This window comes from Mandrillus leucophaeus, unplaced genomic scaffold, assembly GCF_000951045.1.
Source record: "Mandrillus leucophaeus isolate KB7577 unplaced genomic scaffold, Mleu.le_1.0 Scaffold1469, whole genome shotgun sequence".
Classification (NCBI taxonomy): domain Eukaryota; kingdom Metazoa; phylum Chordata; class Mammalia; order Primates; family Cercopithecidae; genus Mandrillus; species Mandrillus leucophaeus.
The window spans coordinates 32,308-48,026 of record NW_012101442.1 but is presented as its reverse complement, the minus strand read 5'-3'; the positions used below and the strand labels follow the sequence as shown (position 1 = coordinate 48,026).

The 15,719-nt window shown below is 40.8% G+C and overlaps 1 protein-coding gene across 2 annotated transcripts in view; it reads left to right on the top strand.

Moving 5' to 3' along the window:
- MTMR1 (myotubularin related protein 1) overlaps positions 1-15,719 on the top strand; it is a 65,258-nt gene that overhangs the window by 19,913 nt on the left and 29,626 nt on the right. For both annotated transcript variants that reach the window (XM_011974577.1, XM_011974578.1), the window contains 7 exons: positions 1,665-1,740; positions 6,615-6,709; positions 7,078-7,185; positions 10,354-10,455; positions 10,763-10,846; positions 12,017-12,166; positions 13,081-13,269. In XM_011974577.1, coding sequence (XP_011829967.1) covers positions 1,695-1,740; positions 6,615-6,709; positions 7,078-7,185; positions 10,354-10,455; positions 10,763-10,846; positions 12,017-12,166; positions 13,081-13,269 — 774 coding nt within the window. In that variant the 5' untranslated portion in view covers positions 1,665-1,694. The remainder of the gene's footprint in view (positions 1-1,664; positions 1,741-6,614; positions 6,710-7,077; positions 7,186-10,353; positions 10,456-10,762; positions 10,847-12,016; positions 12,167-13,080; positions 13,270-15,719) is intronic.

Here is a 15,719-nt window from a genome sequence, read left to right as displayed (position 1 = left end):
ACTGAACACTAGTGGCCTCCGATGTTAACAGGTGGAAAAAGCAGTCCCGATCAAATAGGTATGAGAAATGCATTATACTCTAGCGCCCTCTTGCTGATTTGGTGTGCATTAACACACTAAAGATGTCTCACTAAAAAAAGCAGCTGAGGCCGGGCGCGGTGGCTCACGCCTGTAATCCCAGCATTTTGGGAGGCTGAGGCGGGTGGATCACGAGGTCAAGAGATCGAGACCATCCTGGCCAACATGGTGAAACCCCGTCTCTACTAAAAATACAAAAATTAGCCGGGCCTGGTGGCGTGCGCCTGTAGTCCCGGCTACTTGGAAGGCTGAGGCAGGAGAATTGCTTGAACCCAGGAGGCAGAGGTTGCAGTGAACCGAGATTGTGCCACCTGGTGATAGAGCGAGACTCCATCTCAAAAAAAAAAAAAAAAAAAAAAAAAACAGCTGAGCTTGTTTTGCTTAACCCAGCATTTCCCAAACTTTTATTTATTTATTTATTTATTTTTAAGACTATTCACATCTCTTGGGAAAGTAATGCTCTGTGAAATACAGCTTTGGAATTGCTGGGGGTTTTGATCACCTTATTCTTATTCATGACACATTATGTCAGAGATGCCGAGGAGAAAGTGACTGGTTTCCTTGGCAGCATTTCACAGGGTGGCGGTACCTCGGAGTAGGCCCCGAGTTCAGGCTTTGGTCCCTAACTTTGTAGTTCAAGAACACCATTTTCTCACCTCCTCTCAATTATCTGGCACTATCCAACCAAGCTCACAAGGGACTGGCTACTGGGCTGCAGTGCCAATCTGCTAATTTTAAAACGTGGGCATGTATTCTTCTGGCCATCTAAGGTATCCTTTTCCTAGCATCATTGTAGCCAGGAAACCTAGTAAATCATTAGCAATTTTCTTGGTGAGTGTGAAATTACTGCAAAGTGAATTGTCTTGGGACATGCCTGATGAAAACACCCTGCTCCGCAGTAGGGATTGAATACTGTTGCCTGCCTGCCAGATGAGAGCACACTCTCTCATGGCCTGGATTGGGTGAACACTGAACTTCACTCTTCATGTCCCTGGTCATACACTTTGTGCATACATGTCCATGTGCACGAGCACGCACACACACACACACACAGACAGCTGGGCTGCAGTACCAAAGCCTAGGCCTTTCCTTAGTTGTGTACTGTACTGAGACTATTCTCTGGTTATTTTAATTAGACTTCTGGCCTTCCCAAACTGTCTCATAGGCTGGGTTATTTCTACAGTTAGCTAAGCACCTATATCTCATGTTGGTTTTATTTGTATTAGTTTCATGCTCAAAAGGTAACCTTTTTCTGACCTTATTTGCAAATTCTAGAGACACCTTTTAATAGTTATCTGTGTAGTGATTACAGTATCTTTCTGTCATGTCAAGCCATTTCTGTATTAATGCTTCCTAACTGTGAAATTTAAATATGTTGTAACAATTTGCTAGAATATGCAGCATGATGTCTTGTGATGCTGAGCTTTGAAATTGTCTTTTGAGGGGTTGGGTGCTTATTTTGCACGCTTCTGTAGCCTTATAGTGACATCACAGAACATCAAAATTTTTCACAAGTATACAGAAAGTGAGATTTACTCCTGTTTGGTGTTTTTTTGTTTGTTTGTTTTGTTTTTTGTTTTTGCCAGGCTCTAAGGGATGGAAATAAGCTGGCACAGATGGAAGAGGCTCCACTTTTTCCAGGAGAATCAATTAAAGCCATTGGTAAGTTTTGTGTGTACACTTTGCTTGTTGAGAGCCATAAAATGAAATGGCACTTAATTTGCGAGTGGAGGTGATGTGTGTGCTGGAGATCAGCCAGACCAACTTAATTAGGGGACAAATGGGCTAGATCTATTCATCCTCATTAGTGTCATCATGACCTAAGAGATAGAAGACTGTAGAGGATCCCGTTAAGTTCCAATTGAGTATTTGATGGCGTTCCCAACAGAAGAGGAGCCTGACTTTTCCTGGTGAACTGCAAGCTGATTAGACACTCAATGTAATGTCAGTTCACTGCTTTGTTGGAATCCTTCAGTATAAGGAAAATTTATCAATAGGAGATCTATATCATGTTTTAATAACAGTTTTGAGAACTCAGCAAAGAAATTTTAGTGGTTTATCAGATCCCAAAAAGTACAATTTTGGTGCATGGCAAGGGCTTGTATTGCCATCCTGGCTTTTAAAGGTGATGGCATGAGGGCTTCCATATCCCTCCATGGTGTATTGCCAGGCCTTTCAGGGAGTAGTTGATTGTGCCATGGGTGGATGGGAGGGGAAGCTGGATGCGACCGATTCATCTCATCACTTGGTTGGGTTGGACAGTCTGGTTTTCTAGACTGTTTCCTTCTTCCATCATGGCTTTCTCCCAAAGAGGCACACTCAGTCTCAGAGTATAGTCATCTTGTGCCAAGAATATTTGAGTAGCGGGGCTCTCCCACCAGATCCTCCAATCAATTACTGCTGCTGTATGTCCTAGTCTGTGTCTGTGGACCATGCTTATCTTCTCCTTGGTTTTGAAATTCTTTATTTCCTTGAGTTCTAGGACTTCATTCTATCCTGGCAGTCCTCTTACCTCTTTGTTCCTTCCCTGGGCGTTCTTCTAGCTCTGCCCTCATACTGCTTTCTTAATGATCTGTTTAAAATGCAGAGGTAATTATGTCATGCCCCTGCTTCTTCTTCAGACAGTAAACAACACAGATTTAAAATGTAAAATGTGAAGAGGTTGTTTTTCACTTTAGTTTTATAATTTGTCAGTGAATCAAAGTCAGCTCAGAAAAGATTAGAGCTCATGTAGGTGATTGACAACTTTGCACATCAGATACATATTTTGAATGAGCAGGGAACGTTATAAAAGCTTGGATTGCAAGCTCACAGTTGTTGCAGTAAGAAGAGAAGGCTTCAGTGGATTTAGCTGCGGTCCTATTGCTCTTTCTCTTCCGTTTTCTTTTCCTTTCACTCTGGAAGCAGAGCTCAGAGAGAGAAACTCCTGCCTGGCCCCACTCCAGTACAAATTATTGGAAATATCTTAGAGTTAGATCTTAAGACATCCTTAAGTGATGTAAGTATGCTTCATGCTCCTCCAGTGGCTTGCAAAGGGTAAGTAAATTGACCCTCTACTTTTTAATAAAATATATTCCTGGAGGCAAAGTATTAAAATAGGTCATTGTGAAGTAAAGTACTCCATCTAGAGTATTATTTCAGTTTGTCATTGTCAGAACGTGAAGAGTTTTGACACAGTGTACACCTGAAAAACCATCATCACAGTCAAGGTAACAAACATATCCATCACCTCCCACAAGTTTTCGTTTCCTTATGCCCCTTTGTAATCCCTACTTCCTCTGCCTTCTCCCCCATCCCCAAGGATGATGGCCTCCAGCTCCATCCATGTTCCTGCAAAGGATATATGATCTCATTCTTTTTTATGGCTGCAAGTATTCCGTAGTGTATATGTACCACATTTTATTTATCCAATCTGGCATTGATGGACATTTAGGTTGATTCCATGACTTTGCTATTGTGAATAGTGTTGCAGCAGACATACATGTGAGTGTGTCTTTATGGCAGAAGAATTTATATTCCTTTGGGCATATACCTAGTAATGGGATTGCTGGGTCAAATGGTAGTTCTATTTTTAGCTCCTTGAGGAATCGCCACACTGCTTTCCACAACGGTTGAACTAATTTACACTCCTACCAACAGTGTATAAGCATTCCCTTTTCTCTGCAACCTTATCATCTGTTTTTTATAACTTTTTAATATAATAATAGCCATTCTGACTGGTGTGAGATGGTATCTCACTGTGGTTTTGATTTTCATTTCTCTAATGTTCAGTGATACTGAGCTTTTTTTCATATGCTTATTGGCTGCATGTATGTCTTCTTTTGAAAAATTTTTTTTTTTTGAGACGGAGTCTTGCTCGTCACCCAGGCTGGAGTGCAGTGGCGTGATCTCGGCTCATTGCAGGGTCCGCCTCCCGGGTTCACGCCATTCTCCTGCCTCAGCCTCCTGAGTAGCTGGGACTATAGGCGCCCACACCACACCCAGCTAATTTTTTGTATTTTTATAGAGACGGGGTTTCACCGTGTTAGCCAGGATGGTCTTGATCTCCTGACCTCGTGATCCGCCCGCCTCGGCCTCCCAAAGTGCTGGGATTACAGGCGTGAGCCACCTCGCCCGGCCGCTTTGCCCACTTTTTAATGGGGTTGTTTGTTTTTTTTTCTTGTAAATTTGTTAAATTCCTTGTAGATGCTGGATATTAGACCTTTGTCAGATGCATAGTTTGCAAATATTTTCTGTTCTATAGGCTGTCTGTTTACTTTGTTGATAGTTTCTTTTGCTGTGCAAAAGCTCTTTAGTTTCATTAGATTCCATTTGTCAATTTTTGCTTTTATTGTGATTGCTTTTGGCATCTTTGTCATGAAATCTTTGCCAGTTCCTGTGTCCAGAATGGTACTGCCTAGGTTGTCTTCCAGGGTTTTTATAGATTTGGGTTTTACATTTAAGTCTCTAATCCATCTTGAATTGATTTTTGTATATGGTGTAAGGAAGGGATCCAGTTTCAGTTACCTGCATATAGCTAGCTAATTATCCCAGCACCATTTGTTGAAAAAGGAATTCTTTCCCTATTGCTTGCTTTTGTTGAAGATCAGAGGGTTGTAGGTATGCACCCTTATTTCTGGGCTCTCTATTCTGTTCCACTTGTCTATGTGTGTCTGTTTTTGTACCAGTACCATGCTGTTTTGGTTACCGTAGGCCTGTAGTATAGTTTGAAGTCTGGTAACATGATGCCTCCAGCTTTGTTCTTTTTGCTTAGGATTACCTTGGCTATTCTTTTTGGTTCTATATGAATTTTTAAATAGTTTTTTCTAGTTCTGAGAAGAATGTCATTGGTAGTTTGATAGGAATAGCATTGAATCTATAAATTGCTTTGGGCAGTATGGCCATTTTCACGATATTGATTGTTCCTATCCAGGAGCATGGAATGTGTTTCCATTTGTTTATGTCATCTCTAATTTCTTCAAGCAGTATTTTGTAATTCTCATTGTACAGATCTTTCACTTCCCTGGGTAGCCATATTCCTAGGTATTTTATTATTTTTGTGGCTATTGTGAATGGGGTTGCATTCCTGATTTGGCTCTTGGCCTGGCTGTTGGTGTATAGGAAAGCTAGTGATTTTTGTATGCTGATTTTGTATCCTGAAACTTTATCAAAGTTGTTTATCAGCTGAAGGAGCTTTTGGATTGAGACTATGGGGTTTTTACTTTTTAGAATTCTATTTTATGTCTTATGCTTGCGTATTAGCTATAATTGTTTGTTTTGTTATGTAACTAGTTATTTTACATCTTTATGTCTACCTTCAAATGATTGTATGCTGCTTCATGTACAGGATAAGAACCTTACAGTAGTATACTTCCATTTGTCCCCTCCCACCCTTTGTGCTGTTGTTGTCATCTGTTTTACTTTTACATATGTTATAAACCCCACAATATATAGTTTTTGTTTTTGTTTAAACAGTCAGTTATCTTTTAAGGATAATGATAATAATGCCTCAGTATCCTACAGAAGCACTTGCCAATCCGCTCCCTGCCAACTTCTCTGGCGTCGTGTTCCACTGTCCTCACTGCACCCATTGATCCAGGCATACTAACCGCTAACAACTTATCACTGTGCCCTTCCTCCTTTCCTTCTCTTACTCCCCCTACCCACTTTCCTACTGAGTTAAATTGATCCTTTTCTGAACTTTCATTGTAGTACTTTATGTCCACATTTTTATTTTAGCTTTTGTCAGCCTCTAGTACAGGGATCCCCAACCCATGGGCTGTGGATCAGCACTAGTCCACGGCCTGTTAGGAACAGGGCTGCACAGCAGGAGGTGAGCAGCGGGCTATTGAGCATTACCGCCAGAACTCCATCTCCTGTCAGATCAGTGGTTAGATTCTCATAGGAACACGAACCCTATTGTGAATTGCGCATGTGAGGAATCTAGGTTGTATGCTCCTTATGAGGGTCTAATGCCTGATAATCTGAGGTGAACCAGTTTCATCCTGAAACCATCCCCCTACCTCCGCCCTGGTCCATGGAACAATTGTTTTCCATGAACCGGTCCCTGCTGCCGAAAAGGTTGGGGACCTCTGCTCTAGTATAATGGCGATTTTTCTGTGTGGTATCTCTCACAGGTCATGGGCTGCTCATGGACAGGAACTGTTTCCAGTTATACCCAGAATCCCAGCAATAGAAGGCTCTCAGTACATAAGGAGTTACAGAAAAGTTAAATGGAAGTAGTTTGAGAATTTGGTTCAGTGACATTAAAGCCTTTTGTTGTCTCACTTGGACTCATATATAGCTATGTATATTCTTGTCATTCCAGTGGAATGGCACTTTGGGAAAACATGAAGATGTGGTGTCTTTGTGATAGATGTTAGCTTCTTAACACTAATAGGGATTAAATATGTCATGCACTTAATAGATATTAACAAAAAGTTAAAACTGATAAGGAAGCCGACAAGGAATTTGAAACAAGTTTTTTTTCCACTTCATTGATGTGGTTCTAGGTTTTGTCTATGGCAGTAGTTGCTACTTTGGCCCTTTTCTTTCAGTGAAAGATGTCATGTATATCTGTCCAGTTATGGGAGCAGTGAGTGGAACCCTGACAGTGACAGACTTTAAGCTGTACTTCAAAAATGTCGAGAGGGTGAGTTTTTTAAAGTGTGTTTTATTTTAAAAGAAACACTTTGGAGCACTAAAAGAAGAATGTAAAAAGACCCCTGAAATCCCATTACCCTGAGATAACCACAGGTTGAGTTTTGAGATGTACATCTTTAAACAGATGTTTGTATCTTGAAAACAAAGGCTGTTAAAGTACTGCTTAAACCTGGGGGGGAAATTCCATTGTTGTCTCAATATATATTTCATAAGGAATGCTATCAATCAGACTTCAGTTTAGCTGGGACAGAGAGGAAATGCGAAGTAAACAAACATATTTTGTAACCCAGCAAAGACTTAAAATGTGAAAACTGTTGACTGACACTAATAGACATTGATCTTAATTTTTAAACCTAGGACCCACATTTTATCCTTGATGTTCCCCTTGGAGTGATCAGCAGAGTTGAGAAGATTGGAGCACAGAGCCATGGAGACAATTCCTGTGGTATAGAGATAGTGTGCAAGGTATAATAGAAACACAAGCGAAAACTAAAAGATCTGAACTTTTTCTCCCTCAGTCTCTTCATGGTCTTTGGACAGTAGAATAATTGTACTGCTAGTAACTCAAATGTTTTCGGGATAGCAACCTCTTCAAATCTCATATCGAATTTAAACTATTATGTAGCCCTTTGAAATAAACCTTTTCTATTGAAGTACAGTTGTTCCTTGGTATCAGTGGGCGATTGATTCCAGGACCTCCGCCTCAGATACTAAAATCCATGGATGTCCAAGTCCTTTATATAAAATGATGTAGTATTTGCATATAACCTAAGAACATTCTCCCGTATACTATAAATCATCTCTATATTGCTTATAATAACTAATACAGTGTAAACACTATGTAAATAGTTGTTATACTGTATTGTTTAGGGAATAGTGACAAGAAAAAATGTCTCTGCATGTTCAGCACAAATGCAACCATCCTTTTAAAAAATATTTTCTATCTGCAGTTGTTCGAATCCTCAGATGTGGAACCCATGGATAGTAAGGGCCGACTGTATTTCTAATTAATGTGGACCTGTAACCTAAGTGATTATTTGTCACATCTCAGAGAAATCAGGTGAAAAGCAGAGATCAATACATTTTCCCAGTTTGTTGTTTTAAGACTACGTTCAGAACAGTGTGGATGGTCAGAGACTTCCTAAAGGGACAGCAGTGGTCCATAAATTTTGTGATTAAAAATGAGATTAAGTTTCTTGGCTATGCTGGAATTTTTATGCTGAGCTGGGCTTGTTTGTTTATTTTGTACCCTTCTAATAATTTAAGTAGAAATGTGTGTGATAACTTTAATCATGAAGTCATGTAGGACCCACTCTTAACTGATGTATTTTATTCCCAGTGACTTTACTTTGATAATGTGGTTTACCAAAAACCCTACCTGAAGTACCAGGAAAGAGATCCTGCCTGCAGGATCGTCAGGGCCCCTTCCAAATTTTGGGTTAGGATTCCTTACAATCTATTTGTTTTGATTCAGTCTCTGAGGATAGCTCCCTCTGGTTGGTCCTAGACTGCGCTCAAAACCATTTTTTTTTTTCCCCAAAGAACACTTTACTCTTCCAGATCATGAATCTGTTGGCTTACTAAACTCACTTTAGGCACTACCTGACAACTGTCCTTCTCAGGCAGGGTTCCCCATATGGAACAGTGGCAAGCAGAGGGATGACTTGATTGGTTCTGCAATTTTGAAACATGTCGTCCCCTTTCTCATGACGCTTGAGTATCTTCCCATTATCCTTAGACTAAAGGAAAAACTCTCCTTACAAGACTTCTCTGCCTGACCCCCTTTCCTCTGCAGCTTCGTCTCAAACTGCCCTCCTCTCATTCTGGCCATCCCAGTCACATGGGCTTTCCTTTGGTGGTTCATACTTGACACACACCGCGCCACCGCCCCGCCCCAGAATCTTTGCACATGCTCTTTCCTTAGCTCGTAAGCAATCTTAAATAGCAATCTGAAATAGCAAGTCAGCTCAGTCAGCCACCAAGGTGTATGTGTGTAGCCATGTAGCTTAGAGGGAGAGCATTTCAGGAAATTATGTTGCTTAGGCAGGCGTCCTGGGGCTCTTTTACTAAGATATTTTTATGGCCAGGGTGAGCATTTGCTAACAACTACTTTAAATGTTCTCTAACCTAGAATTACTAAGGTCATGCTCCCAGTCTTCTCAGATCATGCCTAAGAGCCTTATAAGGTGTGGGGTTTATTTTTTAACAGGTGATACACAATTTAAAAGATACAAAAACTGTATATAGTAAAAAATCAGTCTCCTTCCACCCACCACCCTGCCTCCCCATTCCACTCATTTCAGGCACCCACTGTTACCAATTTCTAATGTAACCCTCCACAGCTAGCCTATGCACATGAGAATGTATGTATAGTCCTTCTTTGAAAATGTAAGTGGGGCCAGGCGCAGTGGCTCATGCCTGTAATCCCAGCACTTTGGAAGGCCGAGGCAGGTGGATTACCTGAGGTCAGGAGTTCAAGACCAGCCTAACCAACATGGTGAAACCTTGTCTCTACTAAAAATGCAAAAATTAGCTGGTAGTGGTGGTGGGTGCCTGTAATCCCAGTTACTCGGGAGACTGAAGCAGGAGAATCGCTTAAACCAGGGAGGCGGAGGTTGCAATGAGTGGAGACTGTGCCATTGCACTCCAGCCTGGGCAACAAGAGTGAAACTCCATCTCAAAAAAAAAGAAAATGTAAATGGTAGTATATTATATACACTGTTCTACTCCTTTTCTTTTTCCCCTTGACAATACATCGCAACACTCCATTACGTCAGTACGTACAGAGCTGCTGCTTGTTTTTAACAGCTCTTTAGTGTTTCATCAACTGTACTGCAGTTTAATTATAAGTGCCGCCTATTGATGGACATTTAGGTTATTTCCATTCTTTTTGCTGTTACAAATAATACCACAAGAATAACTTCATTTTAATTGCTATTTTTTTAATTTGTGGTCATATTTACCTTCAAAGTTCATATAATGTTAAAGAAGAATGAGATTTTTGTGTTTAACTAACAAGAGCATAGATTTTGAAAGGTCAAGGACACTGCTGAAAACATCCTGGGAAGAAATCACACCATCACAGTCGGCCTTGGTGGGATTATTCCTGCTGACTTGTGCTTTGGCCTTTGGCCATCAGCTTGCATTGGGGGGCATTTTAAGAAACTGTGGTGTGGAGAAACAGCATTGTATTGCTGTAAGGATGTTACTGAGGGCTACAGTCTGTACCCAATAGGGAGTCCTTTCTGTGAGTATGTGGGGGAGGAGTGTCTGCTACATTTCTGTTTTATGGATGGCATGAATTCTTAACTGATTCTTTCAGCAGCTTAAAGAGTACAACTAATTTTGTGGCACAAGTTTAGCAAGAAAGTGCACAGGACTTGGGCATGAATCTTCTTGTTTCCATCTGATGAATTTTTACCACACATATCCTCTTTGTTCCAATTCCCTCACTTAATTTTTAAAAATATCATTGGAGGTATTTTTGTTAAATTGTCTTTTGTTAGTTGGAGCAAGATAAAGTATAAAAGGAGAGATGAATAAAAAAATTAATTTCCTTATTTATGGCACGGTATCTGGCGTATAGGTGCCCGATGTATGTTGAATAACTGAGTTTTGCTAATTGTTTAACAGGATATGAGGAACTTGCGGCTTGCTTATAAACAGGAAGAACAGAGTAAACTAGGGATATTTGAAAACCTCAACAAACATGCATTTCCTCTTTCTAATGGACAGGTAAATACACCAAAGTAAACCTTTTCTACATGCATTTGTGGGGGTCCAAATGTCCTATGTTTAATTATTCCTTTTTCCAGAGGTTTTTCTTTCCCCCTCTCTTTTTTCCTCCGTTGGTGACTAATATTAGAAATTTGTCAGCTCTGGGTAATGCTCAAGAAAAGCTGCTACTTCGTTGCTTTAAAATTTACAGACTAAAATAGGAATCTTAATACACTCAGCTCATATTAGAATGAAAAGCTTTAGTGTTGGGTATATGATATAAAAATAAATAATGACATATGTGTTTTGTGGTTTTTGTGTCCAGGCACTATTTGCATTCAGCTATAAAGAAAAATTTCCAATTAATGGCTGGAAAGTTTATGATCCAGTATCTGAATATAAGAGGCAGGTAAAGTATATTGCTTATCAAACTGAAAATAATAGGTTGAGCATCTTTTTCACTTCTAAAAGGTTAGAAATGATGTGGTGGAGAAGAAACTTTTTTTTTTTTTTTTTTGAGATGGAGTCTCGCTCTGTCGCCCAGGCTGGAGTGCAGTGGCGCAATCTTGGCTCACTGCAAGCTCCGCCTCCCGTGGTTCACACCATTCTCCTGCCTCAGCCTCCCAAGTAGCTGGGACTACAGGCGCCCACCACCATGCCCGGCTAACTTTTTGTGTTTTTAGTAGAGACGGAGTTTCACTGTGTTAGCCAGGATGGTCTCGATCTCCTGACCTCGTGATCCACCCGCCTTGGCCTCCCAAAGTGCTGGGATTACAGGCGTGAACCACCGTGCCCGGCCAGAGAAGAAACTTTTTCAAACAAGTTATGCACAGGTGTAACTGCTAGCTTATAGTTCTCCATCTCTCTTGATGCTCTCTTCTCCCTGTGCCAAACCTTAGACTTTGTAATTGTTTGTTCATCCTGTTTCCAGAGGGTGAGTGGGACTCAAGGACAAGGACGGGTTTAAAAACCAAATTTGCCAGATGGTTTTTATTGGATGTTCTGGTAAAGAATTGATGAGTAAGGATCCAAACCACCGACTACAGTTAGATTCGAAGCATGTGGTGTGGCTACATAATTCTGATCCGGTGTTCCTGGGTCTGGGAACTCTTCAGTGCATTGTCAGCTTCAAATTATTCCACTAAGATCTTATTTTCATTACGTTTGTTTCATGATGTTGTCTCTACCTTATATTTGGTATAACGTTTTATGTTACTTATTTTAGACATTTGTAAGAAGTATCTGTGTTTCTAAAGGACTTTTGAGTATATTTTCAGAAATAACACTGAGCTTATTTATAGAAAATAGGACAAGAAATATATAGAAATGTGATTCTAGTGTATAATTTTCATGTTTTAGTGTGGTTTGGATATTCTTTTGCTTCTTTAGATTTTTAGAAATGTCTAGGAAATTGGTTTTACCAAATAAATATATATATTGACTTTTAAGTTACAATAAACAACAAATTATAAATGGATTTTAGTTGCAAATAAGAAATGGATATGCTTCATGCTTAGTACTTTTTCAAAGCGTAAAGTCATGCATTTGCCCCTCTTCTTCTTTCTCCAACACCTTGCAGGGTTTGCCAAATGAGAGTTGGAAAATATCCAAAATAAACAGTAATTATGAGTTCTGTGACACCTACCCTGCCATCATTGTTGTGCCAACTAGTGTAAAAGACGATGACCTTTCAAAAGTGGCAGCTTTTCGAGCAAAAGGCAGAGTCCCTGTAAGTAATAAACATTGTCATTTATACAGGAATATGTATTGCGTTAGGTCTAAGATGGAAAGATTTAAGACAAGAATTCAGTGAACAAAAATGGAAAGCAGAAAAATAAACTTATAAACCTGGATATACCTTTGATTCTCAACAGATACCTAATTATATAAGCAATCTGTTTGCTATGACTCCCTCTTGTACGATTTCCTATAACTAAGTATAAGGGTAACTTTAGTCATACCCTCTAAAAGTAGTAGAGAGTAACAAAGGAGTAGCAAGAACAAGTTAGCATGCTGTTGTATTACCAGTTGGCATTGCTGGTTTCACTGCATCATCCTAGAGAAAATGCTTCTTTCTTAGATACTGAGCATGATGCCATAGCTGCGTGGGGGGAACATCATTACAGAAGTAGTAGCAGACAGCAGGGAGTAATGGTTTGAGCCCAGAGTTTGCATCTGGTGTAATCCTGAGTCACTTGGCCACTGGAGGAAAATGAGAGGTGGGGTGGCAGAGTGGCAGATTTTATAAGAGACTGTATATTCACTTTGTTCTTATCCTGCCACGTATGTTATTGTTGAGATACAAAGTTGTTTTTAAAATTAGGAGACAAGATAAAATTAGTCAATCAAATTGGAATGGGGCTAGATTTTAGTAATAGTTTGATTTGGGTTTTTCTTAGAATCATAGAATTTTTGGGGTGGGAGGGGATTTTTAGATCTCATGTAGTCAGAATTGTTTCATCCTGACCAAAACATTGAGTCTGATGGCCACTACAACTCTGTGATTGGCCTGCCCACTCTCACTTTTGAAGAAAATATGTATAAGAGACCATGCTTGAGAAGGGAACTTGTTTTTCCTACCAGGTAATTAGAGCATACATTGCTTTAGGAACTGTACTAACACTTGTTGCTTAAAAACACTAGGTGTTGTCATGGATTCATCCGGAAAGTCAAGCAACAATTACCCGTTGCAGCCAGCCACTTGTGGGTCCCAATGATAAGCGCTGCAAAGAGGATGAAAAATATTTGCAAACAATAATGGATGCTAACGCACAGTCACACAAGCTTATCATTTTTGATGCTCGACAAAACAGTGTCGCTGATACCAACAAGGTATATTCTTAATAGCATTGCAGAAATGTTGGATATTTTCATGTCCTGTCTGTAAATCATTATGCAGTTGGAATAACTCGTTGATTTTTCACCACCTGAAGTTAGAATCATTTGGAGTCCATAGCTATTCCTCCCTGGTGTATGCTCCTTGGGCTATGTTTGGTGTCTCACATGGATTGGGATCTTGTCTGTTTCATTGCTTCTCTACAATATCCTGTCTGCTAAATCAATTAAGCAAAGACCTAGAAAGACAATGATCATCTAAAGGATTTAGCATTTTAATGATATGATCGTGAGGACTTGAAAGTCCGTTTAAGAAATATAGTGGTTACTTGATTAATTCATGTCTGGTCTGAATTTCTTTTAGAATGGTATCAGCGATGTGAAATGTGTAAATGTACAAAGTTTCCATAAATCTCATGGAGCACCTGTGTAGTGTACCTTGGGTGGCAGTGAGATGTGGTTAAAAACACCTCCGTTCCCATGACTTTCATGATATCGCACCCTGAGTTTCTCTCGCTTTTCATTCAGCCTGGCCTTCTCCATCTCCTTAACTGATTTCTCTTCCCAGTCTTCAAATGGCGTTGCTCCTTGAACTCGGTCTGGGGTCCTCTCTGCTCCACACAGACTCCTGGGGCCATCTCTGATGGCACAGCTTTAAACACGGTCTATGCTGAGTTCAACTTGAGCTTGACACTGCAGTTTCTATCCCGTCCTGATCCCTCCTAAGGTTGAGACTGGATTTCTGTCCCATTGTATGGCTGACATCTCTGCTTGGCTGTTTCCCGGGCCACAAACCCTCCGTGTATTCCAACTGGCCTGAGAGGCAGGATGGCAAGTTGGTGAGACATCTCGGCTTTGGAATCACTTACCTCTGGGTTTTCCTCCAGGTTCTGCCACTTGGTGCTCTAGATTCCAGAGCTGGTTACTTAACCTCTCTCTGTGCCTCAGGTTCCTCTTCTGTAAACAGGAGATAATGTCAGTGTCTCATGTCACGGTTGTGTGAGGATTAAAATTCAGTGAGAAGAATGCATGTAAATGACTTAGCACAGCGGCGGGTGCATCCTCAGGGCACAGTACATGATGCTGATAAGCTCGCCACCCCTGTGGTCAAGGGGGCTGCCCAGGTGTCTGACTTGAGGGTGGTGTCTGTTACTGAGATGGGGAAGACTGGGAGAGGAACAGGGCAGGGAGGAAGATGGGGGAGTATTAGTTTTCTGAGGCTGTCATACAAATTACTACCAACTTGGTGGCTTATAGCACCAGAAATGTATTGACCACAATTCTGGAGGCCAATTCTGCTCCCTCTAAAGGTTCCAGGGGAGAATCTATTCCTTGCCTCTTCTAGCATGGGGTGGCTGCCCCAGCCTTCCTGGGCTTACAGCCACATCACTCCAGTCTCTTCTTTCGTCATCACATGACCCTCTCTTGCTCTGTGTTTCTGTGTCTCCTCCTTTCTCTTCGAATGACACTTGTGATGACATTTAGGGTCCACCTGAAATAATCCTGGATCCTTAAACACATCTGCAAAGACCCTCTTTTCAGTTAATCTTGGAAGCCTTAAGCACATCTGCAAATCTCAGGATCCTTAAACATCTGCAAAGACCTCTTCAAATAAGGTCACATTCACCATTGCCAGTAGATGTCTTTGGCGGGGCCACTTTTCAGCCTACCCTAGGGAGGCATCCCTCAGTGAGGTCCCCTTGCTCCCCACATCTGGATCATTACCTGTGTCCGTCTTCTACATCTCTGCCGCCTCCTTCCTGTCACCACCATATCTCAAGGAATTACAAAATGTGAGAAAAGCTGTATCGGTGGAGGCCATCTTCAGACTAGTCAACAGGGTGAGGGCAGTTCATTGTGTTTTGTCCCATGCAGGAGTGATAGAGACAGGACACTAAATTATGTATCTAGAATAATTTTAACTATGGCAGGATATGTGTCTAGGAAACAGACAGAGTATTTTTAGGTCTCCATTAGTTCTTTATAAGATTATGTCATATGCAAATCACGATAATGTGACTTCTTCCTTTCCAATCTGGCTGCCTTTCATATCTTCTTCTTGCATTGGTATTACATTGGTTGATTTTTGTATGTTGAACCACTGTAGTGGATTGAAAAATGTCTCCCAAAAGTTTGTCCAACTGGAACCTCAGAATGTGACCTTATTTAGAAATAGGATCTTTGCAGATGTATTAATTATGATGAGGTCATCTTGGAGTAGGGTAGGCCCTAAATCCAGTGCCTAGTGTCCGTATAAGAAAGCCACATAGAGACATAGGCACACACAGAAGGAAGATGGTTATGTGGCAATAGAGGCAGATATTTAAATGATGCAGCTAGACGCTGAGGAGTGCCAAGGACTTCCAGCAACCACCAGAAGCTAAGAGAGAGACATGGAACAGATTCTTTCCTATACCTTCCTAAAGGAACCAACTCTGCCAGCACCC